This window comes from Astyanax mexicanus, chromosome 2, assembly GCF_023375975.1.
Source record: "Astyanax mexicanus isolate ESR-SI-001 chromosome 2, AstMex3_surface, whole genome shotgun sequence".
Lineage (NCBI taxonomy): Eukaryota > Metazoa > Chordata > Actinopteri > Characiformes > Acestrorhamphidae > Astyanax > Astyanax mexicanus.
Genome location: NC_064409.1, coordinates 78,198,809 through 78,224,036, shown reverse-complemented (window position 1 = coordinate 78,224,036; position 25,228 = coordinate 78,198,809). Strand labels below are relative to the sequence as shown.

General features: G+C 39.0%; 1 protein-coding gene across 2 annotated transcripts in view; it reads left to right on the top strand.

Moving 5' to 3' along the window:
* The window catches only part of col22a1 (collagen, type XXII, alpha 1), a 140,726-nt gene that overhangs the window by 38,120 nt on the left and 77,378 nt on the right, over positions 1–25,228 (top strand). Inside the window, exons 5-12 of one of the 2 annotated variants that reach the window (XM_049474910.1) lie at positions 8,827–8,938; positions 14,896–15,019; positions 16,604–16,879; positions 18,092–18,172; positions 19,510–19,629; positions 21,337–21,381; positions 21,509–21,571; positions 25,157–25,195. In XM_049474910.1, coding sequence (XP_049330867.1) covers positions 8,827–8,938; positions 14,896–15,019; positions 16,604–16,879; positions 18,092–18,172; positions 19,510–19,629; positions 21,337–21,381; positions 21,509–21,571; positions 25,157–25,195 — 860 coding nt within the window. The remainder of the gene's footprint in view (positions 1–8,826; positions 8,939–14,895; positions 15,020–16,603; positions 16,880–18,091; positions 18,173–19,509; positions 19,630–21,336; positions 21,382–21,508; positions 21,572–25,156; positions 25,196–25,228) is intronic. The other variant, XM_049474911.1, reaches the window with a different exon arrangement.

Genomic DNA, 25,228 nt, shown 5'->3' with positions numbered 1-25,228 from the left:
AGAAGTGTGTTTGAGGTTTTGATCACGGTGGATGCCACTGACTAGACTAGATATCAGCTCCTCTAGTGATGCTAGGTGCTAATTACGTGGTCATCCTCTCACAGTAACACTGCACTTTCCCCAAACACATCTGCAGCATTTCACAGGAAAAAACCCGAACTGTCTTCTAAAACACTGCTCTACTGTTTTTCTTCAGGCAAGGTCAAAGAGAACACATCTCCCTCTTATCTAGAGATGTTTGTGTCTTTCTTCTGAAGATTAGAAGAGTTTAGAAGAGGATATTGAATAGAGGGAGCAGCCAAAACAGAAGATAAACTAATACAGAAATGAATAAAAGGGCTATGAAGAAAAACTTAGTAAACTAAAACGTTCTAAACAAACCAGAATATGTTTTATATTTTAGATTCTTCAAAGTAGCTCCTCTTCATTAGCTTAGGCAGTTTTGAACATCTCTGCTGGATTTTCTCAGTCATTTTTATGAGGTAGAGTCTCCTGGAATTCAGACTTTCAGTTAACAGCTGTGCTGAACTCATCAAGAGTTAATTACTTGAATTTCATGCCCTCTAAGGGCCCTATTTTAGCGATCTATATCTATATTGCTCAATTGTGCATTGCACAACTGGATTTAGGTGGAATTATAAATGTCTTGCGTGTCTTAAAACATGCAAAATACATGAGCTAATTCTCTTAATTATTCATGGGTGTGGATAATTTTTGGCCTAACGCAAAATAAACTAATCAGAGTGCCAGTAGTAATTCCCTTCAAGAGGCAGGTGAGCTCTGACTTTGGCGTGTTCGTATCTTAACAGCGCGGCGCTTTTGTCCGTCTCAGCAGAGACAGATACTGAGCTGCTTGTTCACACTGTGAAGATACACCAGCAGCTTATTTACGAGAAAATTAAAATAAAGTAATGTCATTTTTATTCTTTATCTTGTTTATTGTTGAGTTAAAAGATGGATTTGTGAGCTGGATGGCTAAGATATGATTTGGTGGCTGACTGTTGACTGTTGTCAGGGTTTTAATTGGTTAACTGTATTTCCTGCTGCCAAGATAGAGACATGACAGAGATATACCTGAAGACGCCTCACTTTCAGACCACCATGCCCATCAGTGTAGTTTTATTCCTAAACTCTGACGCTATTTTAACAGCATGGGGGCAAGGCGTGAAAATAGACTGTTGACGAGGTGTAAGATAGCAATGAGCCTAGTGACAAGCCTTATCCAGGGTGTACAATAGGGCCTTAGTTGTAAAGTAGTGAAGAGGTAGAGTTACAGGTATACAGTGAATAGTGAATATTTGAGTAATGTTCTAATCCAAGTTATGATAAGAAAGAACTACTCAACTAAGTTAAGAAAGGTAAAAAAATAACTCACAGAGTATTTTGGTTTGTTTAAGACTTTGTGTATGAGTGTAGTAGCAGCAGCTGTCCTGCTGGGTGTTTAGTATTAGTGGAACTGCTTTACTGAGTTTAATACTAAGACTATAGGAATAGCTCAGCAACAGGTGGTTCAGCACACAGGCGACAGACTCTGTTCTCCATCAGCAGCCCAGTATAAAATATCATTAAACACAGACACTGGGCTGCTCCGGTTACCCAGCCACTCTCTCAGCCGGCCGACCCGACTCCCACACTCACATTCCAGCAGAGGGGAACAGTCGTGACTTTGTAAAAATAATAACTCAGCTACATTTATTAACTTTTAACCCGTACAGATCTGATTCTGCTCCGTTTATACTGTAGAGTATATAATAAAGGGGTTGGCAATTAAGTTTGGCTGTGGGCCAGATATTTTCCAAGCCATTACATGGCGGCCACCAAAAAAAAAGTTCAGTTTTGTAAAATGAAGTGTAATGGGATGTAGTGCTACTGACTAGTAGCTCTCCAGCCCAGACGGTTGTTGAACCCAATTGCAGCAGAACAGTTGATCTCAAAGCAGATAAACCCAAGAAAAAAGGTATAAAATAAATAAATAAATAAATAAACACTCCGCTCCTTACACGGGATCGTACGCATGTTGTCAGGGTCACGATCCAATACACTACTGCTGCCCAGACAAGTGAATTGGGACACGACCAGGAAAAAAACGCCCTTGTAAGGAGATAGGGAGCCCAGTAACGGGCGGAAAAATGAGAATGTGCGGAAAAACTAAAATCACGCGGAGCGCCACAGAGAGAGACAGACAGGGAAGGAATGTAAACAAAAGCTCACCAGAGAAGCATTTTATTTATTTATTTATTTCATTATTGGTTACTATAGTTCAAACAACCTTTTAAGCCAGATGTTTCATGCATGCTTGCTCAGTTTACACTAGCACTGCCTACTACTACTAAACTGTGTAGTGTGTGTAAACTAATTAATACAGTAAATACTCTATTAATACTGAAGTTATTTAACCTACGAAGGAACAAAAATCAACATAAAATGTAGGTTTTATACTTTTCATTCTTCATTCTTCATCTATCCATCCATCCATTTGGGTTTCTGGTGGGCATTAGATCTAAGTGGGTCTTTACTAGGACCCAGTTGGGCTTCCCAAATCTTTCCTAACCACCTACCTACCTACTTACCTACCCATCCTTCCGTCCGTCCATCCATCCATCCATCCATCCATCCATCCATCCATCCATCCATCCATCCATCCATCCATCTATCTGACAGCACAAAGTCTTTACTAAACTGTGTAGTGTGTGTATGCTAATTAATACAGTAAATACTGAATCAATACTTAAGATATCTAACCTATAAAGGAACAAAAAACAACATAAAATGTATGTTTTATACTTTTCTTTCTTTAAATTAACACCAGTAACAGTTTCTATGAACTTCATGTCAATAAAACTCGACTGAACACATTTATAACACATTATAATGCATTGATAAGGCATATAAAGTACGACTATAAATATTTATGTAAGACAACATGACATTATAGCTATCTAATATACTGCTGTATCTCAAAATATTTTAATAGTCATTGTAAAGTTACTTTATTTCAGTAATTCAGTTGAAAATGTGAAACTCATATATTATATAGATGTATTAAACACAGAGTGATCTATTTTAAACGTTTATTTATTTTATTGTTGATTATAATAATGGATTACAGCCAATGAAAACCCAAAAATCAGTGTCTCAGAAAATTTGAATATTATATAAGAGCAATTGATACTTTCTGCAGTGTGGGCAGTGTGCCAAGTCCTGCTGGAAAATGAAATCTGTATCTCTATAAAATCTGTCAGCAGAGGGAAGCTTGAAGTGTGTACGATTTTCAGAGAAAACAAAACTGCACTGACTTTAGACTTGATAATAAAATACAGTGGACCAACTCTAGATAGACTCTCTCTCTCTCTCTCTCTCTCTCTCTCTCTCTCTCTCTCTCTGTGTGTGATGTCAGTGTTGGGTCTGTAGTGGTGGGTAATTAGAGAGGCAGGCTGCAGTGTATAATCACTCCTATAGAGCAGAGCTATTCTGGATGGCTGGGTGAGCCCAGAGTGGGCGGGGCTGTGGTTATGCATTTTTTCTCCATAACAATATTCCAAAAAAACCCTGAAAACGATTGGATGGAATCTCATCCTCACAAGTAGGCCACCATAAACGATAAACGAATCCCGAACTTCACTAAATTAAAGAATAAATGTTAAAAAACCCTATATTGTGCTATTTAATTTTTACTTTTATCAGCTTTTTCTCAGTCAGTTTCATGAGGTAGAGTCACCTGGAATTCAGGCTTTCAGTTAACAGCTGTGCTGAACTCATCAAGAGTTAATTACTTGAATTTCTTGTCTCTTAATAAAGTGTTTGAGAGCATCAGTTAAAGTAAAGTAGTGAAGAGGTAGAGTTACAGGTATACAGTGAATAGTGAATATTTGAATAATGTTCTAATCCAGATTATGAGAAGCAACAACTACTCAGTCACCACAAAAAACTATCAAAAACAATATGATGATGAAACTGGCTCTCATTAGAATAACGGGATGTTCTGTGATGTCTCGGAATGTTCTCTGATGTCACAGAATGTTCTCTGATGTCACGGATTGTTTTGTGATGTCTCTTCTGATGGTCTCTCATTTGTTGTATTGTTTATTTTAGTGTTTTTCATTATATTAAAATGTTCTGTATTGTAGATTAATACTAAACTCATTCAGACTATTAAGAAAGACATATGGAATTATTTAGAATATGTTTTATATTTTAGATTTTTTATTAAGTAGCTCCTCTTGCTCAGTTTTACTCATCTCTGCTGGATTTTCTCAGTCAGTTTTATGAGGTAGAGTCACCTGGAATTCAGGCTTTCAGTTAACAGCTGTGCTGAACTCATCAAGAGTTAATTACTTGAATTTCTTGTCTCTTAATAAAGTGTTTGAGAGCATCAGTTAAAGTAAAGTAGTGAAGAGGTAGAGTTACAGGTATACAGTGAATAGTGAATATTTGAGTAATGTTCTAATCCAGGTTATGAGAAGCAACAACTACTCAACTAAATAAAGAAAAAAAAATACTTTACGAAGTGAAAGTCAGAAACATTTAAAAATCTGAAGGATACTGAAGGATATAGTGTGGTGACAAGGACCATCAAAAACATTAGAATGATGAAACTGGCTCTCATCAGGACCATTCATCAGAGTTACCACAATTTCAGATAAATTTAAGTAACTTCAACTCGGTTTCAAGACATAAAATGTTTCACAGAGTAAACAAGTGAACTGAACTTCAGTCAATCCTTTCTTTTAGTAAACTTTACTTAATACCTAATTTACCTAATTTACCTAATTTAAATTACCTAATTTATTTTTAGTAAACTTTATTTAATTTTTTTTTTGCTGAATCAATCCTTTCTTTTATTAAACTTTACGTAATTTCTGCATACAATATTACCTAATTACAATAACTTAATTTATACAATATTACTCAAATAATCAATGAAACATAATTTTATAATTCCTGATATTAAATATTTTTAGTTAAAACACACATATTACACTGTCTCAACACATGGATGGCATGTAATACATTCTTTTTAGTATACCAAACATGCCATTCATGTGTTGAGACAGTGAAATCTTTGAGATTATGTAAATATTTGAATGTTTGTTTTAACTAAAAATATTTAAATTTCAGTAATATTGTATAAATTAAGTTATTGTAATTAGGTAATATTGTATGCAGAAATTACGTAAAGTTTACTAAAAGAAAGGATTGATTCAGTAAAATAAATGAAGTAAAGTTTACTAAAAGAAAGGATTGATTCAGTAAAAATAAATGAATTAAAGTTTACTAAAAGAAAGGATTGATTCAGTAAAAATAAATGAATTAAAGTTTATTAAAAGAAAGGATTGATTCAGTAAAAATAAATGAAGTAAAGTTTACTAAAAGAAAGGATTGATTCAGTAAAAATAAATGAAGTAAAGTTTACTAAAAGAAAGGATTGAATCAGTAAAAATAAATGAAGTAAAGTTTACTAAAAGAAAGGATTGATTCAGTAAAAATAAATGAAATAAAGTTTAATAAAAGAAAGGATTGATTCAGTAAAAATAAATGAAGTAAAGTTTACTAAAAGAAAGGATTGATTCAGTAAAAATAAATGAAGTAAAGTTACTAAAAGAAAGGATTGATTCAGTAAAAAATAAATGAAGTAAAGTTTACTAAAAGAAAGGATTGATTCTGTAAAAATAAATGAAGTAAAGTTTAATAAAAGAAAGGATTGATTCAGTAAAAATAAATGAAGTAAAGTTACTAAAAGAAAGGATTGATTCAGTAAAAAATAAATGAAGTAAAGTTTACTAAAAGAAAGGATTGATTCTGTAAAAATAAATGAAGTAAAGTTTAATAAAAGAAAGGATTGATTCAATAAAAATAAATGAAGTAAAGTTTAATAAAAGAAAGGATTGATTCAGTAAAAATAAATGAAGTAAAGTTTAATAAAAGAAAGGATTGATTCAGTAAAAATAAATGAAGTAACGTTTACTAAAAGAAAGGATTGATTCAGTAAAAATAAATGAAGTAAAGTTTAATAAAAGAAAGGATTGATTCAGTAAATAAATGAAGTAAAGTTTACTAAAAGAAAGGATTGATTCAGTAAAAATAAATGAATTAAAGTTTATTAAAAGAAAGGATTGATTCAGTAAAAATAAATAAAGTAAAGTTTACTTAAAGAAAGGATTGACTGAAGTTCAGTTCACTTATTTACTCTATGTAACATTTAACAAATCTTGAAACGGAGTTGAAGTTACTTAAATGTATTGCAAATTAAATTTGCTTAAAAAAAGTAAATGCAGAAAGTTGTGAAACTTTTTTAAAGTAAATTTTACGCATTATTTTCTTTTAGTGTGTGGTATCTACAAACTTTCGCAGATGTTTCAGAAGATCCTTGAGGTCTCCAGCTGTTTGATTAGTAACTGGTGGGGGAACTGGACTGAGTGGAAATATGCCACCGTGTCTCCAGTCTGTGGTCTTCTGAGCTCTGTGTGTTTCCCACTGAAACTTTCCAAGCATGACCCCAGTAACTTCCTGCCATCTCACCCAGGCATCATCATCATCATCATCATCAGAAGTCAGTGCCAGGAGGTGCCCTGATGCCCAGCAGCTGGCACTGCCATGGATACCCTGTGTTGTGTTGTGTTGTTGAGGGGCGTGGTCCTCCTCAGGGCAGTGTACAGTGGTGCGTGGCTGATGGAGCAGTACGGTCAGGTCTCCTCTCCGGAGCTCGTGAGAGCGTTTTTATAAAACATCTGTCCATCTGGCTGCAGATGTGAAGCTCTGGCTGTAATTAGTGGGGCTGGTATCTAGAACCGGGTGAAGCCGAGCTCCAGGTCCCACTTTCTCTGTGTGGTAATGAGAATTTAAGCTGTGTTTGTGGGGATGTAAATACTCCCTCTGCTGTGGCGGCGGGGTGCGGTCTGACTGACCCACATGTTTTTCCCCCTGTCCAGATCTATTTCTCCTTTACAGGAACATCTGTACACTGATGAGGGGCGTTTAGAGCATGCTCCTAGATCAGTAGTTACTTTACTTTAGTATATATTTATCTACTTATCCATCTATCTGTGCATCTGTCATTCCATCCATCTATCCATCCATTCAGCCATCCATCTCACTCTTCTTCCAACTATCCTTCTGTCTACCCATTCCCCCATCTGTCCATAGACCCTACTATCACCCAATCACCCTATCTGTCTGTCAGTCAGTCAGTCAGTCTGTCTGTCTGTCTGTCTGTCTGTCTATCTATCTATCTATCTATCTATCTATCTATCTATCTATCTATCTATCTATCTATCTATCTATCTATCTACCTACCTACCTATTGATCTGTCCGTCTGTCTATTCCTTTTTTTATTCATTAGTTTTTGAGTACTTTTAAAATAAATTACTTATTTTCATGAACTCCAGGTATTTTTCATAGTTTATACCATGTTATAAGCTTTTCCCACAACGTTGGACATGATTTAATCTGACTTTAAAATAAATGTCTGTAATAACTGTGTACTTACACATTAACAACCATGTAATAAGAGTTTAACTACTGGTGGAATACATAGACTGGTACAGATTGATTATAGTTGTACAGGTTATGTAATTACACGTGTGTCAACTTCAATTTTGACCAGTATTTGATAGGGAATAATGTGTGTGTGTGTGTGTGTGTGTGTGTGAATTTATATGTAATGGATTTTGTGTGGCATATGATTAGGACTGTGATTGTTTTTAAATACTAAAATCCTTTATTCAGATTTAATTATGGGAAGATGTACAAAATATTATGTTATATCTAACTGACCTTTATACTGTATGTTCTTATATTTTCTTAAAAAAAATGTAAATGCTATTTTTTCTAGATAATTTTTTAGTGTGGAGTTAAGAGATGTGCATAGAAGAAAAAGCTCTTGACCTACTTTATTTTTAAGAGTGTTAGGCCCAATCCTATTTCACCCCTTGGACCTACCACTTTGCCCTACCCCTCTCATTTGGGCATTTATGCCTAAGGAAAGGATGCCATGATTCTTCTTAGGCTGGAGGGAAGCACACTCCAAAAAAGGGTCTGTGAGAATCACTGGCAAGATGGAGCACAATCGACCAAAGAACCCCACAAATTTGAATATTTTCTTAGTTAAAAATGACAATATCCACTATATGACCAAAGTTTAATGTGTAGATTTCGTGTTTTGTTTCATAAGATAATAAGCAAACATAATCTTTAGTAGTTTACATCAGCTGCTAGCTAGCTAAATCATTTTCCCATTCCACCTTAAATAGTGCAACAGATGGCAAAGGCTGCAGCATTTAAGGTGGAATGGAAAAATAAAATAAAATAAAAGTTAATTAAAGCTAATGTCAGCTCCCCCATCTCCCTCAAGTTAACTAGTTAAGCAGCAGCAGATAGGTTGCTGAACTTTAGTCCATATATATATTTATCGGGTTCTTGAAGGATTCTCCCAAATTTTAAGAGGAGGATTTTATCTCTTTCTGTTGTAACTCTAAAAGGAAGTTCTAAGAGGAAGGGTTATACTCGAAAACAGGGGGTAGGGTACAAATGAGAGAAATGGGATTGTGCCTATATCAGCTAAAACTGCCCGTTTTTCACATGTTAAAAGGAGCTAGATAAAAACTCCTTCAAGCCACACTCTTTGTTTTCAACTCACGTACTCCACCTATTGTTCACTCGAAGAAATCACCATTAATCACAATGCATTTCTGTCCTGGTAATACTGTCACCAAAACAAAACTTGTCTGTAATGTTGTGTAAGCTATAGGATATATTGTATTATTAATATTATTTTGTAATATATGTAATATCATTAAATTAAAGTGTATTTTGACTCTTATCTGCAGGGTTTGACCTGATGGATTACTTTAAGGTGAAGGATATTCTGGGGGAGAGGTCTGAGCCAGGTCAGAGCTCCTACGTCAGACTGGGAACCATGCCTATCGTCCAGCAGACTGCGTGAGTACAGTACTGCTAACCATCATCATACAGATACCCCAACACATCCCAGTGACCGTCAGTATCTTCATAACGGTCTACTATACACTATATTATTAAACACCTCCGTCACCTACAGTATCAGTCATAACATCTCCTCATATCACCAGCACTGTCACTTTGTCTTTACACCTGTACATATCAATAAGCTTATGCAGCCATGTTGCTGTCACAAATGAGGATGGAGGGATGGACGTAAGTGCACAATATTATTTATTTAAACAAACTAGATTAAAAAAACAGAAAACAAAACACGGGTAACGCAATAACTCAAAAAAACAAGATAAGGATATAAATCTAACTAAGACAAAGACTAGAAAAACTGAGGAAACATGAAACTCTAAATATAACTCTAAACATAAAATAACCTGAGAACACAAAGATTACAACCTGAACAAACTTGGAACACTTACATACAGAGGACAAGGATACAAAAGACTCAACACTGAATGCTCAAACAGAGGGGCTTAAATACATGAGGAGAGTGAGGAACACCTGGGCTTGGATAACGAGGGGGCAGGGTTACAAACAAGACACAGGTGAGAACACTAATAGTTAGGGCGGGACTAGGGCGGGGCTAGGGCGGAAACAGGTACAAAAACACAACACAAGCACATGGCAGGGAACACATGACAGGTAAACAGAGGGGCAGGAGCACAAGAGACCAAATGAGGGAGACAGACATGGGCTAAACTGTGACATTACCCCCCCTCAACGGCGCCACTACCAGAGGCGCCGAGAGAGAGGGAACAGAAAACAAGACAAGGCTAGACAAGAGCAGAGAAAGAACACAGGGGCAGGAACTGAGACAGGAGACTAGACAGGAGAAACATACTGGGACTGGAATGGAGACTGGGGAGGTGGATAAAACAGAGACTGGACAGGGGACGAGAACTGAGACTGGACAGAGGGCTGTACATTGGGCAGGGATGCAGAAAGGGCAGGGGACGGAGACTGGACGAAAGACTGGACAGGGGACTGAGACTGGACGAAAGACTGGACAGGGGACTGAGACTGGACGAAAGACTGGACAGGGGACTGAGACTGGACGAAAGACTGGACAGGGGACTGAGACTGGACGAAAGACTGGACAGGGGACTGAGACTGGACGAAAGACTGGACAGGGGACTGAGACTGGACGAAAGACTGGACAGGGGACTGAGACTGGACGAAAGACTGGACAGGGGACTGAGACTTGACGAAAGACTGGACAGGGGACTGAGACTTGACGAAAGACTGGACAGGGGACTGAGACTTGACGAAAGACTGGACAGGGGACTGAGACTTGACGAAAGACTGGACAGGGGACTGAGACTTGACGAAAGACTGGACAGGGGGCTGTACGTTAGATTGGGACAGAGACTGGACTGTGGAGGAGAACATAGACTGGGCAAGGGGCTTAGACTGGACAGAACTGGACGGGGGAACAGGGACAAACACATTGACAGGGACAGACACGAGCACTGTGACGGGGACAGGAACAGAAAAACCTAAGGGGACAGGAACATGTACAAACACAGATACGGGGACCAGGACAGGGAGAGACAGGGGGACAAACAAAACTTGGGGATGCCCAGGACTGGCTAAAGTCTGTGGGGTAGTTAGAGGGGCCAGCCTGGGCACAGTTCTTGGGCAGAGGTCCGGGGGCCTTGGGGCGGGCCTAGGAGCCCGTGACCTGGGAGCAGGCCTGGGGATAGGCCTGGGGGCATACAAAGTTCTGGGAGTGGGCACAGGGTCAGAGGCGGCCGGAGCCGCTGGCACAGGGTCAGAGGCGGCCGGAGCCGCGGGCACAGGGTCAGAGGCGGCCGGAGCCGCGGGCACAGGGTCAGAGGCGGCCGGAGCCGCGGGCACAGGGTCAGAGGCGGCCGGAGCCGCGGCTGGAGCAGCGGGAGCTGCTGGAGCTGGAGCTGGGGCAGCGGGAGCTGCTGGTGCTGGAGCTGGGGCAGCGGGAGCTGCTGGTGCTGGAGCTGGGGCAGCGGGAGCTGCTGGTGCTGGAGCTGGGGCAGCGGGAGCTGCTGGTGCTGGAGCTGGGGCAGCGGGAGCTGCTGGTGCTGGAGCTGGGGCAGCGGGAGCTGCTGGTGCTGGAGCTGGGGCAGCGGGAGCTGCTGGTGCTGGAGCTGGGGCAGCGGGAGCTGCTGGTGCTGGAGCTGGGGCAGCGGGAGCTGCTGGTGCTGGAGCTGGGGCAGCGGGAGCTGCTGGTGCTGGAGCTGGGGCAGCGGGAGCTGCTGGTGCTGGAGCTGGGGCAGCGGGAGCTGCTGGTGCTGGAGCTGGGGCAGCGGGAGCTGCTGGTGCTGGAGCTGGGGCAGCGGGAGCTGCTGGAGCTGGAGCTGGGGCAGCGGGAGCTGCTGGAGCTGGAGCTGGGGCAGCGGGAGCTGCTGGAGCTGGAGCTGGGGCAGCGGGAGCTGCTGGAGCTGGAGCTGGGGCAGCAGGTGCTGGAGCTGGAGCTGGGGCAGCAGGTGCTGGAGCTGGAGCTGGGGCAGCAGGTGCTGGAGCTGGAGCTGGGGCAGCAGGTGCTGGAGCTGGAGCTGGGGCAGCAGGTGCTGGAGCTGGAGCTGGGGCAGCAGGTGCTGGAGCTGGAGCTGGGGCAGCAGGTGCTGGAGCTGGGGCAGCAGGTGCTGGAGCTGGGGCAGCAGGTGCTGGAGCTGGGGCAGCAGGTGCTGGAGCTGGGGCAGCAGGTGCTGGAGCTGAGGCTGAGGCAGCAGGTGCTGGAGCTGAGGCTGAGGCAGCAGGTGCTGGAGCTGAGGCTGAGGCAGCAGGTGCTGGAGCTGAGGCTGAGGCAGCAGGTGCTGGAGCTGAGGCTGAGGCAGCAGGTGCTGGAGCTGAGGCTGAGGCAGCAGGTGCTGGAGCTGAGGCTGAGGCAGCAGGTGCTGGAGCTGAGGCTGAGGCAGCGGAAGCTGCTGGTGCTTGAGCTGGAGCTGAGGCTGGAGCAGCGGAAGCTGCTGGTGCTTGAGCTGGAGCTGAGGCTGGAGCAGCGGAAGCTGCTGGTGCTTGAGCTGGAGCTGAGGCTGGAGCAGCGGAAGCTGCTGGTGCTTGAGCTGGAGCAATGGAAGCTGCAGGTGCTTGAGCTGGAGCCGGCTGTAGAGCTCGGGCAGCGGGTGCTGCTGGAGCTGGCTGCAGAGCTGGGGCAGCGGCGGGTGCAGCTTGGGCAGGCTCGGAGGGTTCCAACCCGAGGAAAGGCGCTGGGAGCGGAATATCTCCTCGGATTTGCTCGGCGAGGAGCCAGAGAAATTCAAGGTCCGCCTTCCGAGTAGCATGCCACTGTGCTACGTCCATATTTGGGTTGAGTCTTATGTCACAAATGAGGATGGAGGGATGGACGTAAGTGCACAATATTATTTATTTAAACAAACTAGATTAAAAAAACAGAAAACAAAACACGGGTAACGCAATAACTCAAAAAAACAAGATAAGGATATAAATCTAACTAAGACAAAGACTAGAAAAACTGAGGAAACATGAAACTCTAAATATAACTCTAAACATAAAATAACCTGAGAACACAAAGATTACAACCTGAACAAACTTGGAACACTTACATACAGAGGACAAGGATACAAAAGACTCAACACTGAATGCTCAAACAGAGGGGCTTAAATACATGAGGAGAGTGAGGAACACCTGGGCTTGGATAACGAGGGGGCAGGGTTACAAACAAGACACAGGTGAGAACACTAATAGTTAGGGCGGGACTAGGGCGGGGCTAGGGCGGAAACAGGTACAAAAACACAACACAAGCACATGGCAGGGAACACATGACAGGTAAACAGAGGGGCAGGAGCACAAGAGACCAAATGAGGGAGACAGACATGGGCTAAACTGTGACAGTTGCACATTTTATTTTATTTGTTTATTTTTTTATATTTTTATATTTTATATTTACAATTAAAGTCAATAGTAATATCACTATTAATAATGGTTTAGATATTCCTGAAGTGGAATTCATTACTGCACATTTTTACATGCATAATATTTATGCTTTTTCCTCTTACATCTGCATCATATGTCATATGTTTCCTCTTAGTTGCTTTTTATTTTATTTTATTTTATTTTAATTTTATTATATATGTTATATCTTTATATTGTTATATAGCCTATATCTCTCATCCTATTTATGGTATTTGTCTGCTTTTTGATCAGTGTTCCTTGCTTGTTCTATCTAAATTCAGTGTTTTTTTTTTGTATTATTTTATTTTTTTTATATTGTAGATTAGTATTAAACTCTGAAGAAAACTCTGAAATAAAAAACATGTGGAATTATTTAGTGAACAAAAAAAGTGTTAAACAAACCAGAATGTGTTTTATATTTTACATTATTCAAAGAATTATTGGCTGGAGTTTCTCAGTAAGCTTTATAAGGTAGAGCCTCCTGAAATTTAGGCTTTCAGTTAACAGCTGCGCTGTTACTTGATTTTTTTAATGTGTCTCTTAATGTGTTTGTTGAGAGCATCAGTTGCAAGAACCACTCAACTAAGTAAAGAAAAGTAAAATGACTTTAAGAACAAATGAAGGTCAGTCAATCCAAAAGTGCAGTCACAAAAAAACTCCATCAAAAAAAGTTATGGTGATGAAACTGGCACTCATCAGGACCGTCCCAGAAATAATTTCATCAGAGTTACCAGCCTTTTTACACTGTAAAAAGTGTAGCCCTGCTCAAATTAAAAAAATTGATGTCCATTTGTTGCATCTAAACTATTTGACTTCACTCAATCTAAATAAAGTCAATTGTTACAACCTTATTATTTTATTTTGACATAAACCATATTACTTCACTCGACCCAATATTAATTATTCACCTTGATCCAAGTTAAATTCTTTACATTTCAGTTTCGGAACCAAACTAATACATTTAAATTGAACCGAACTTAAAAAAAAATCATGACAGCATATTCAGAAGTTCCAGAAGTTACTGTGGCGTGGAAGAGGACGGATTACCAGCGAGATTCGTTTCAGTGCTCTCTTGCTCTTTTTATTTTGCTCTGAGAAGGACACTAAGAGCTGGATTTACATGGGATTCCACTTTTGAGAGTGAAACTAACTACAGCTCCAACGCAGCTAACCCCACTCCCACACACAGAAAACACACAAAGGGTGAGGCACAAAACAACCACATAACTGATAACTACATGAATAATACTAGAACAGTGATAATAAAACATGACATGAAACTCTGGGATAAACAGTAACATAAACACGCAGAAAAACACCCACTTCCCCCAACAGGGTGAGCTCCCATAATTCCTTCCGCCCCCCCTCCAGTCCCGACGCCACAATACCATAAGCATGCGTTGCTATCTCGCGAGTGCGTTCAGGCACTTTCTCCCTCTCCCATTCTCTCTCTCGCGAGTGCGTTCAGGCACTTTCTCCCTCTCTCCCTCAGTGCTCTGAAGCACTTCTCTACAACTTCTCCCATGCTCCACAGTGCGCATGCGCAATTCATGTTTGATTCAAATAAAAAATATTACATCCTTATCTCTTTTCTTCGAGTATGATTTCAGTGGAACCAAAACATTTGGTTTATTTCCTTCAGAATTGTAATTAATTTAGTCTGAATCAAAATTGACACATCAAAATTCAAAAAGGTTGAGTTTCACAATAAAGTCAATAATTGTACTATGTGTTCAATCATATTTATTAGCTTGAATGAACAGCTCCATGCTTCACTTTTTACAGTGTACAAAGTTTTTAAATGCTTCACAAAGTATTTTGGTTTGTTTTACACTTTTAAGTTACTACATGATTCCTTATGTGTTCCTTTATAGTCTGGTACACTTTATTATTTATTTACTATGTAGGAACACAATATATAAAGTACTGTACTTATGTATTCATTCATGATTGTGTATACACACTAATTGGTTTCTTTATTATCTGAGTTTCTGACCACATGACCAGTGTTTTTTTCTCTGTGTGTTTTACAGGGACGTGTTTACTAACGGTCTGCCCAACTCGTACTCGTTTGTTTCCACGTTTAAGTTCAGGAAGACGTCTCGGAGAGAGGACTGGTACCTGTGGCAGGTCTATGATAAATATGGCATCCCTCAGGTGAGCATCCTGCACCCTGAAACAGCAGCGAGATCAGCTTTACCTGTAACAAGTGTCAAGGTTTATGAGGATGGAGATGTTAGAAGCAATGTATCGTCTGATTTTGAATCATAATTACAGAAAATGTAATGGTATTTTTATTGAGTACTGCTGAGTATAAATGAACAGCTGTTTCTTTTTCTTTTAGCCAATAGCAACTGAGCATCAGGCAGATCAGCAACCAGAACAGCCATAGCCAGAAACAGTAACACAGGGGATTTGACAAATGTGAGAAAGGTTAAAATTAAGATTAAGAAAAAAAAGAAATGATAGCAGTAAAACAAGTTGTTTGGCTTTGATTAGTAACATGCTCAACTAATGATTTCAGATCAGTAACCCCAAGAAATCAACCTCTTATTTAGAAAATAGACCTAAAAACTAGACAGCTGTATCGAAATAAAAGGATTGGAGGACATGAACTTCATGTTTCATGTTTATTCAGGAAAGTACTGATTTTAAAATTAAGTTTAGGAAAGTTGCTAATTTTATTATTTTTTAATTATTCGATTTTGGCAGGTACCGATTTCCTTTAAAAGTATTTTTTTAATACAATTACAATTAGGATTTTCAGTAACATTTCTTATTAAACATGAAACATTTTTATGTAATGCTTGAAGAGGCTCAATATATACAGTGGTCAGACAATGAAACTGAAACACCTGTCGTCATTTTAGTGTGGGATTTTAGGTTTCATGGCTAAATTGGAGCAGCCTAGTGGCCAATCTTCATTAATTGCACATTGCACCAGTAAGAGCAGAGTGTGAAGGTTCAATTAGCAGGGTAAGAGCACAGTTCTGCTCTAAATATTGCAATGCACACAACATTATGGGAGACATACCAGAGTTCAAAAGAGGACAAATTGTTGGTGCACGTCTTGCTGGAGCATCTGTGACCAAGACAGCAAGTATTTGTGATGCATCAAGAGCCACGGTATCCAGGGTAATGTCAGCACACCACCAAGAAGGACCGACCACATTCAACAGGATTAACTGTGGATGCTGTAAGAGGAAGCTGTCTGAAAGGGATGTTCAGGTGCTAAACCGGATTGTATCCAAAAAAACATCACTGATCAAAACGGCTGATCAAATCACGGCAGAACACAATAAATTATTGTGTTTCAGTTTCATTGTCCAACACTTGTAGGTGTGTAATATCAGGCATAAAATTTACAAAATGCTGGCATGTTAAGGGATTAGGTCCGTAAGATGCCAAAGTAACCGAATGACCAAAAAAAAAAAAAAACAGGCAGATAAAACCTAAGGGCTACTTGGTAGGAATTAAGAACAATCAGGGATCAATAACCCAAAATATGTAAAGATGTAGTTGGACAATATTATGCAAAGTAATAATAATAATAGAAAACAGGCTAATAAAGCACAGGTGAGAGTCATTAGTACTCAGGAGATGGTGAGCGTGACTTAAGGCAAGTAAACCGTACTATTGCTGTTCCAAATCTGGTTTATGCACCTCTAGTAGTTGAAAACTCAAGGCCTCGATTCAATAGATAATTGCTGGTTCATCATTTGGATCGACTCTTTTCACCAGGTCTCTATCCGATTGGACGGTGAGAATAAAGCCGTGGAATATAACGCAGTGGGACTGACTAAAGACGCGGTCCGGGCGGTCTTCAGAAACCCGGAGGTGGACAACCTGTTCGACCGGAACTGGCATAAGATCGGTCTGGCTGTGGACGCCAAGTCTGTGTCTCTGTTTCTGGACTGTAAACATCTCCAGACCATCCCCATCGAAGACCGCGAGGACATCGACATCAAGGGCAAGACCGTCATCGGCAAGAGACTGTACGACAGCGTCCCCATCGACGTGAGTCTCTTATATAACTCAATATATATAAACAATAGTTCATATAAAATATCTTTACAAAGCCTCCAGTAATAAGCACAAGGTGTAGTAGGTGGGTGTTTCCAAAAAAGTGGCCACAGTGAGTGAGTGGAAGCACAAGGTGTAGTAGAGCAGGTGTTTCCAATAAAGTGGCCACAGTGAGTGAGTGGAAGCACAAGGTGTAGTAGAGTAGGTGTTTCCAATAAAGTGGCCAAAATAATGGAGTGGAAGCACAAGGTGTAGTAGGTGGGTGTTTCCAATAAAGTGGCCACAGTGAGTGAGTGGAAGCACAAGGTGTAGTAGGTGAGTGTTTCCAATAAAGTGGCCAAAACAAGTCAGTGAGTGGAATCACAAGGTGTAGTAGGTGAGTGTTTCCAATAAAGTGGCCAGACAGTGAGTGAGTGGGAAGCACAAAGTGTAGTAGGTGGGTGTTTCCAATAAAGTGGCCACAGTGAGTGAGTGGAAGCACAAGGTGTAGTAGAGTAGGTGTTTCCAATAAAGTGGCCACAGTGAGTGAGTGGAAGCACAAGGTGTAGTAGAGTAGGTGTTTCCAATAAAGTGGCCACAGTGAGTGAGTGGAAGCACAAGGTGTAGTAGGTAGGTGTTTCCAATAAAGTGGCCACAGTGACTGAGTGGAAGCACAAGGTGTAGTAGGTGAGTGTTTCCAATAAAGTGGCCAAAACAAGTCAGTGAGTGGAATCACAAGGTGTAGTAGGTGAGTGTTTCCAATAAAGTGGCCAGACAGTGAGTGAGTGGGAAGCACAAAGTGTAGTAGGTGGGTGTTTCCAATAAAGTGGCCAGACAGTGAGTGAGAGGAAGCACAAGGTGTAGTAGGTAGGTGTTTCCAATAAAGTGGCCACAGTGACTGAGTGGAAGCACAAGGTGTAGTAGGTGAGTGTTTCCAATAAAGTGGCCAAAACAAGTCAGTGAGTGGAATCACAAGGTGTAGTAGGTGAGTGTTTCCAATAAAGTGGCCAGACAGTGAGTGAGTGGGAAGCACAAAGTGTAGTAGGTGGGTGTTTCCAATAAAGTGGCCAGACAGTGAGTGAGAGGAAGCACAAGGTGTAGTAGGTAGGTGTTTCTAATAAAGTGGCCACAGTGAGGGAGAGGAAGCACAAGGTGTAGTAGTGTAGGTGTTTCCAATAAAGTGGCCACAGAGAGTAAAGTATGTTTGTGTGACTCTTTTCTGTGCAGTTTGACCTTCATCGGATGGTGATCTACTGTGACTCTAAACTGGCTGAGCAAGAGACATGCTGTGACCTTCCTGGAGGCCCTGTAAGTGTCCATCTCTCTCTCTCTCTGTCTCTCTCTCTCTTTCTCTTTCTTTCAAAAACTGACTTGTTGGGTGTTTTTTTTATTTCCACTTTGGTCTCCACTTCCTCTATAAACACTTTAAACACTCCAAATACCAAGAAAAAATCCATCCATTAATTTTCTCTAAATCACCTGAAAGAGTTTTTTGTCCAGAATCATTTGCGGCTTCTAAGAGTCGTTTGAATGCTCCTCCCTCATTGTGACATCACAATAAGGAAACCTGTATAGGAGAACCACCCTGGCTCCACCTACACCCGTCAAAACCCCCACCAGAGCCCCACCCACTAGATCAGCTGAAGAACTATTTCCATTTCTGTCTTCTGTTCGAGAACCTCAGACAGTACACAGCAAGATGCCAGCAGACTTCTTTTGAGGGAGGGATCTGCACCTACTTCATGGCAAGTCAGTTAGAACTTTCAAGTAATGAGTTTTAATGTGCTTCTTTCACAGTTAAGCATGAACTAGCTTGTTCATGTTTTGCCATTTAGCTCAAGCTAACGCTAACATGTGGTAAAGCACAAGTATGTATATGGTGTATACAGCTGTCTTGTCTTGTCTCTGCTGTATAAGGTTCTCCTTCAGGTGAGAAAAATTAATAAAGTGCTGGTTAGGTGTCCCTATAATAAAAAAGCACCCTGTCATACAATCTGCTCATTGCACTTTGCGATGCTCATTGCTATCTTACACCCCGCCAACAGTCTATTTTCACTCATTGCGTCGCTCTGTTAAAATAGCATCAGAATTTAGGAATAACTTTACACTGATGGGCGTGGCGGTCTGGAAGTGAGGTGTGTTCAGGTAAATTTCTGGCTTGTTTATATCTTGGTGGCGGGAAATACAGGTGCACCACTGACTGATTAAAACCCTGACAACAGTCAACAGTCAGAGTCCATTTCCATATGTTTTCCCAAACCCGACGTTTAACTCAACAATAACCAGAATAAAGTATAAAATAATATTTCTGTTCCCTTAAATGAGCTGCTGGTGTATCTTCACAGTTTGAACGAGCAGATCAGTATCAAATTCTCTGCTGAGACGCACAAAAGCACCACACTGTTAAGATATGAACGCGCCAAAGTCAGAGCTCACCCGGCTCTTAAAGGGAATGACAAGTGACACACTGATTGGTTTATTTCACATCACACCCAAAATTAATCACCCATGATTAATTAAGAGAATTAATACATGCCTTTTGCACATTTTGAGCCGTGCAAGGTGTACTTTTCTAGTTGTTACGATAGCAAAGATCACTAAAATAGGGAGTTACAGAAGGTAACAGTGTCTCTCCGTGTCCTCAGTGTCCTCAGCAGCTGGTGACGGAGCGTCCCCCTGTAGAGCTGGTGACCCCGACCCCGACCAGCACCGAGCAGAAAGGTGCCGTTCACGCCGTCAACTGCTCCTGCCCAGCAGGGGAACAGGTAAAGACAAAAACTTCAAAGGCCCTAATAAAGCAATAAAACATCTCCGTTTTACATTTATTTACAAAAACATTTAGTCCTTGAATCTTCCGTACTTAATTAGTTCTGTTTATTTATGGACATTTACCTATAAAATAATGTTTTGGTATGTATTTATGTTTTAGAAATAAGATGATTATGACAATCACCCATTCAATCACCCAATTAATTATTACTTTTTTTTTTGTCTCGTTTTTTTTATTTTTTGTTTAATTCCATAACTTACAAACAGTGCTCCTTTATGAAAACGTTTTATAGTCTGGACCATTTAATTTTTTTTTTCTTGTTTTAGTTTATATATTTGTTTCAGCAAATCAGATTATTATGGTAATTAATTCATTAATAAATCAATTAATGAACCAATCCATGTATTTAGACTTGGTTTTTTAGTTCTTTCCTTGATTCCATAACTTAGTGCTCCTTTATGGATATTTCTTTGTAGTCTGAACCTTTTAAAATTTGTATGTTTATATATATATATTTTTTTTCATAAGTTTGATTATAATGGCAATCAATTAATTAATAAACTAATTAATCATGCAGTCAGTCAATCAATCAATCAATCAATCAATCAATCAATCAATCAATCAGTCAATCAGTCAATCATACAGATACTTAAAAATAAAGCCTTGTGACCTGTAAGAAAAACCAATGTGTCCTAGAATCTAAGCTACATACCGAATATTAAATATTAAATCGTTCATTTATTTATTAATTCATTCAACCAATCAATCAATCAACCAATCAACCAATCAATCAATCAATCAATCAATCAATCAGATCATTAAAAATAAAGCATTGTGACCTGTAAGAAAAACCAATGTGTCCTAGAATCTAAGTTCCATACCGAATATTAAATCAGGCATACAGTTTTATTTATTATACTCATCAAATAAATTAAATTATTATGGCAATCAATGCATGAATAGATCATTATTTCAGTCATTCAATCAATCAATCAATCAATCAATCAATCAATCAATCAGATCACTAAAAATAAAACATTGTGACCTGTGAGACAAACCAACTTGTCCTAAAATCTAAGCTCCATACCGAATAATAAATTAGGCATACATTTTATACTCATCAAATAAATCAGATTATTATGGCAATCAATACATTAATAAACATTCAATCAAACAGTCAATCAATTAATAAATCAATCAATCAATCAATCAGATAATTAAAAATATTTTCACCTATAAGACAAAAAAACAACTTGTTTTATAAGCTAAGCTCCATACTGAATAATACATCAGGCATACAGTTTGATATTTTACACTCATCAAATAAATCAATCAATCAATCAATCAATCAATAAATCAATTAATCAATCAATCAATCAATAAATCATATAATTAAAAATAAAGCACTATGACCTATAAGACAAAAAAACAACTTGTTCTATAAGCTAAGTTCCATACTAAATATTATTAAATCAAGCATACAGGTTGATATTTTACACTCATCAAACGTTCTTTGCATTGTATTTCCATATGCTGAACTCTGATGATGGGAATATTACAGACGTATGTTTGATTATCAGTTTTTCACTGCTTTAATTTACTTTTTTTTCACTGCAGCATCTTCTCCACTCATCTTTCTCTACCTTTATATAACTCATCTCTCTCTTTCTCTCTATCGCAACTTTTCTATTATCGTCCACAGGGCGAGAGAGGCTTGCCTGGTGCTCAAGGCCCTAAGGGTGAAAAGGTCATAAACTACACATCTTTAATTCAGTCTCTGATTATTTTAAGACTGTTAGTATATTTTTATATGTTTTTGGAGACTGTCGAGCGTTTGTTTCCTCAACTCTGTGCTGTAAACTGTACGTCTACAGGGAGACCCCGGCCTTAAGGGCGATGCTGGACTGCAAGGACTGAGAGGACAGAAAGGAGAAGCTGTACGATAAACTGATTTATTAATAATTCACATTAACTTTGATTTTTATAGTTTTGCACCAGTTAATAGAAAGAATCATGTTAAAATAAGTGATACTGAAAGAGCGGGGGTCTCAAACTCACAGACTAAAGAAAATTTTACAATAGTGTTTGTATTCACTAGTTTATAAGCTGCCGATTTTTTTTTTATATATTGGTAAGCTGATTTTCTGGTAGCTCTGAAAGCATTAATAAACTCAAAATAGAAATTTATATAAACTCAAATAATTCTAATTGCAACCTCATACAGTGCAAAGTCTGTATCCAGGTTTTCAGTCATTCATCTGCAAAATTGCGAAATTTTGAATGAAAATTTAGTAAAATAAGTCATCTTTCCATCCACTAATTTTGATAGATTGGTTTGATGAATTGTAGCTTCAACTCTAAAGGCATTAATAAACTCAACAATTAAATTTATATAAACTTAATTCATTCTAATTGCAACCTTATAGAGTGCAACCTCATACAGTGCAAAGTCTTTATCCAGGTTTCCAGACATTCATCTGTGAAACTGCTTTATTTTGGTGGAAAATTAAATAATTAAAATTCGGAAAAGAAGTCATATTTCCATCAACTACAGTTCTGTGAGGAAATTTTAGATGGCTTAGACTACTTTGACTTTGACCATCATTAAAAAATGAAGGCTGAAATCTCTGTGCCACGCTGGCAACATCCATCACACATCTGGGAATGCAAACACAACAGACAGTTCTGGTTTACAGTATGTGTGATGACTCGAGCATCTGTAGGGCTAGTCATTTCCAGTCAACAGCCACCAAGATTAATATATCTTATTATTCCTGTATCAATTTTAGCCCTTTGGATGTTAATATTAAGCTAAAGTAACTTTTCTATTGGTCAAGCTAATGATTGTTTATGCTTATCGTTAAATACATACACAAAATAAAATGGGACAGATGAGTTTATTGATTTATTGCAATTTCAATTCAAGTGTTTAGTCTTGAATTTTTAATTATTTGTATAATTCAATAAATTACAAGGTGTGCTCATTTATGGATGCTTTTTAGAATCTAGACCTCTTTAAAATCTGTTTTACTGTGCAGATTTGTATTTGTTTTGGTAAATCTGATTATTATGGCAATTATTAAAACATAAATCAATCAATCAATCAGTTAATTAAACCTTTTTTGACCTGTAAAACACACCAAACCATGGCTTAGAATTCAAGCTCCAAACCACATCCCTAGTCTCTTCATCGTCATTCTATCCATATTTGTGCACATTCCCTAAACATTTATGGGTATTGACAGAATGGAGCTGTAACACAGGGAATCATGGGGCAGTAAAAATCTGATAATTCAATAGTAATGGTAATGGTAACAACTCAAAATAAACTGAGAAATACAAACAAATAATTTAATCTAGACACTTTCTTTACAAATAAACAAGTGTGTATTTTAAGGCTAATTAACAACATTATGTATTAAAAATAATGCTAAACTTTATTTTTTTATGTCACAAAACAGTACTACTTTTAAAGTGTGTAGCTAGTATATTGTAATGTAACATAACATAACATATAGCAGTAACTCTTGTGCTGTCATGGATGGACAGGACTCATGCAGATGCAATTTAATTTAGTTTAATTTACTTTACTATACAGAAGTTGGGCACAGAGAGTTGTCAAAACGAGCAAAGTCAACACCGGTAAACAGCAGTAAGAGAAAGTAAACATACCAAAGGCGGTAAAGGAGAGAGAACACAGGCAATGGGAAAACACTTTGTAGTGTAGAAAATCTAACAATACTTGGCAAGGAGAACTCGAAGTGAGGGTGTATAGTATATATAGTGGGTGTAACAGGTGAAACCAATATTCAGGTGATTGGCTTCTGGGTAGTGTGCCATGTGCAGTGCCATGTGATCATGAGTGTGAGTGATTTCAGTGTGTGGTACATTTTTTTACATCCATGCCAATTTATTGCATGGTTGCATCATTTCAATTGGATGTATTTGCTTTCATACAGTAAGGGAGTAATATTAGGCCTTAAAAATGACAGAACTGCTGTGAGAATCCAGGCCTCCAGAGACTCCAAAGCCTTCAGAGCAGGAGTTGGTAAATAAATCAGTAAAGGTCTCGTCTCAGGCGTTGAGTTCTCCAGAGAAACTTGGCTAAAGTGTGTCTTTAATAAGACTTTAAATTCTGTCTGAGAGGGAATCCCTCATCCCACCCTCTTGCCCACACTTTCATCAGACTCAGCCTTTAAGCTCTTAATGCTTCCGCTTTGTCGCGGATCAGATCTAAATGCCGGCAGATAGCTCGGATTCTGTTCATGAACAGGCTGTCGGTAATGAGCAGCCAATTTTCACGCCAATAGAGTGGCGTAAAAAAGTAAAAATTTAGTTCAGTTTCACTACTAGCCACAACCAGGCCTACCAAACCTATAGAATCAAAAAATCACTTAAATAGAATCTATCTGACAACATAAAGCAGATAAAAGATCTCAAAAAGCAGCACATTAACATACCCTGATAGAAATAAAAAAACAGATGAGAGAAAACAGAGTCAGTCATTGGTCATCTATCAGTCTGGAGAAGGTTATAAAGTCATTTATAAAGCTTTGGGACTCCAGAGAACCACAGTGATTCACTATTATTCACTAATGGAGAAAAAACACTGGTGAACCTTCCCAGGAGTGACCGGCCGACCTAAAGAAATTACTCCAAAAGGTCATGAAGAACTCATCCAGGAGGTCCCAAAAGAACCCAGAACAACATTTAAAGAACTGCAGGATCTCACTCTCCTCAGTTAAGATCAGTGTTAATGATTCAATAAAAAGAAAGAGACTGGGTGAAAATGGTCTCCATGGTATCTAACACATAACAAAACATGGTGGTGGTAGTTTGTGTGTGATGATGGTCTGGGGCTGCTGGATAACTTGCTGTAATAGATAAAGAAAGCGGGAATTCTGCTGTTTACCAGACAATCCTGAAGGAGAATCAGAATCCGGCCATCTGTTCTTGACCTCAAGCTCAGGTGTACTTGGGTTCTGCAGCAGGACAATGTAGTAAATTCATTAAATTCATCAAATTCATAGTGTATTAATTTACTCATGAATCCCATATATCCTATCTATATATATACATTTTTTTGTGACTTTGTGATCCCTGCTCTACAATATCAACAGATTATTTCATTTATGGTGCCATCATGGAATTATAAATCAATCATATTTTAACAGGTAGTTTTGGCCTGTTTGAATTTGACTGTGCGCTATTTGGACTAAGTAATGAAACAGGTCTTATTCACAGTACCTTCTGAAATTAAGACTATTAAAAAATGTTGATAGCACTTTACTTTACATATTGCTAATACATGAGTAATAATATGGTTAGATTATGGTAACAAGTTGTATTAATACATGAATTAAGCTCTTAAATCGAATTTTTTTTACAATTTCTGCAGATAAAAGTCCATTAGATGTAGTTCAGGACTGTAATTTTCTGTTTCCATCTGTGCTGCTTCTCTCTTTCTATTTCTCTCTCTTTCGCCTTGAGAATAATCGATCGTGTTGATTGATTATTTGCAGGGCAGGGCGGTCTCTATCAAAGGAGATAGAGGCGAGAAGGTAAGATCATGGATTTACCAGCTAAACCCCTCA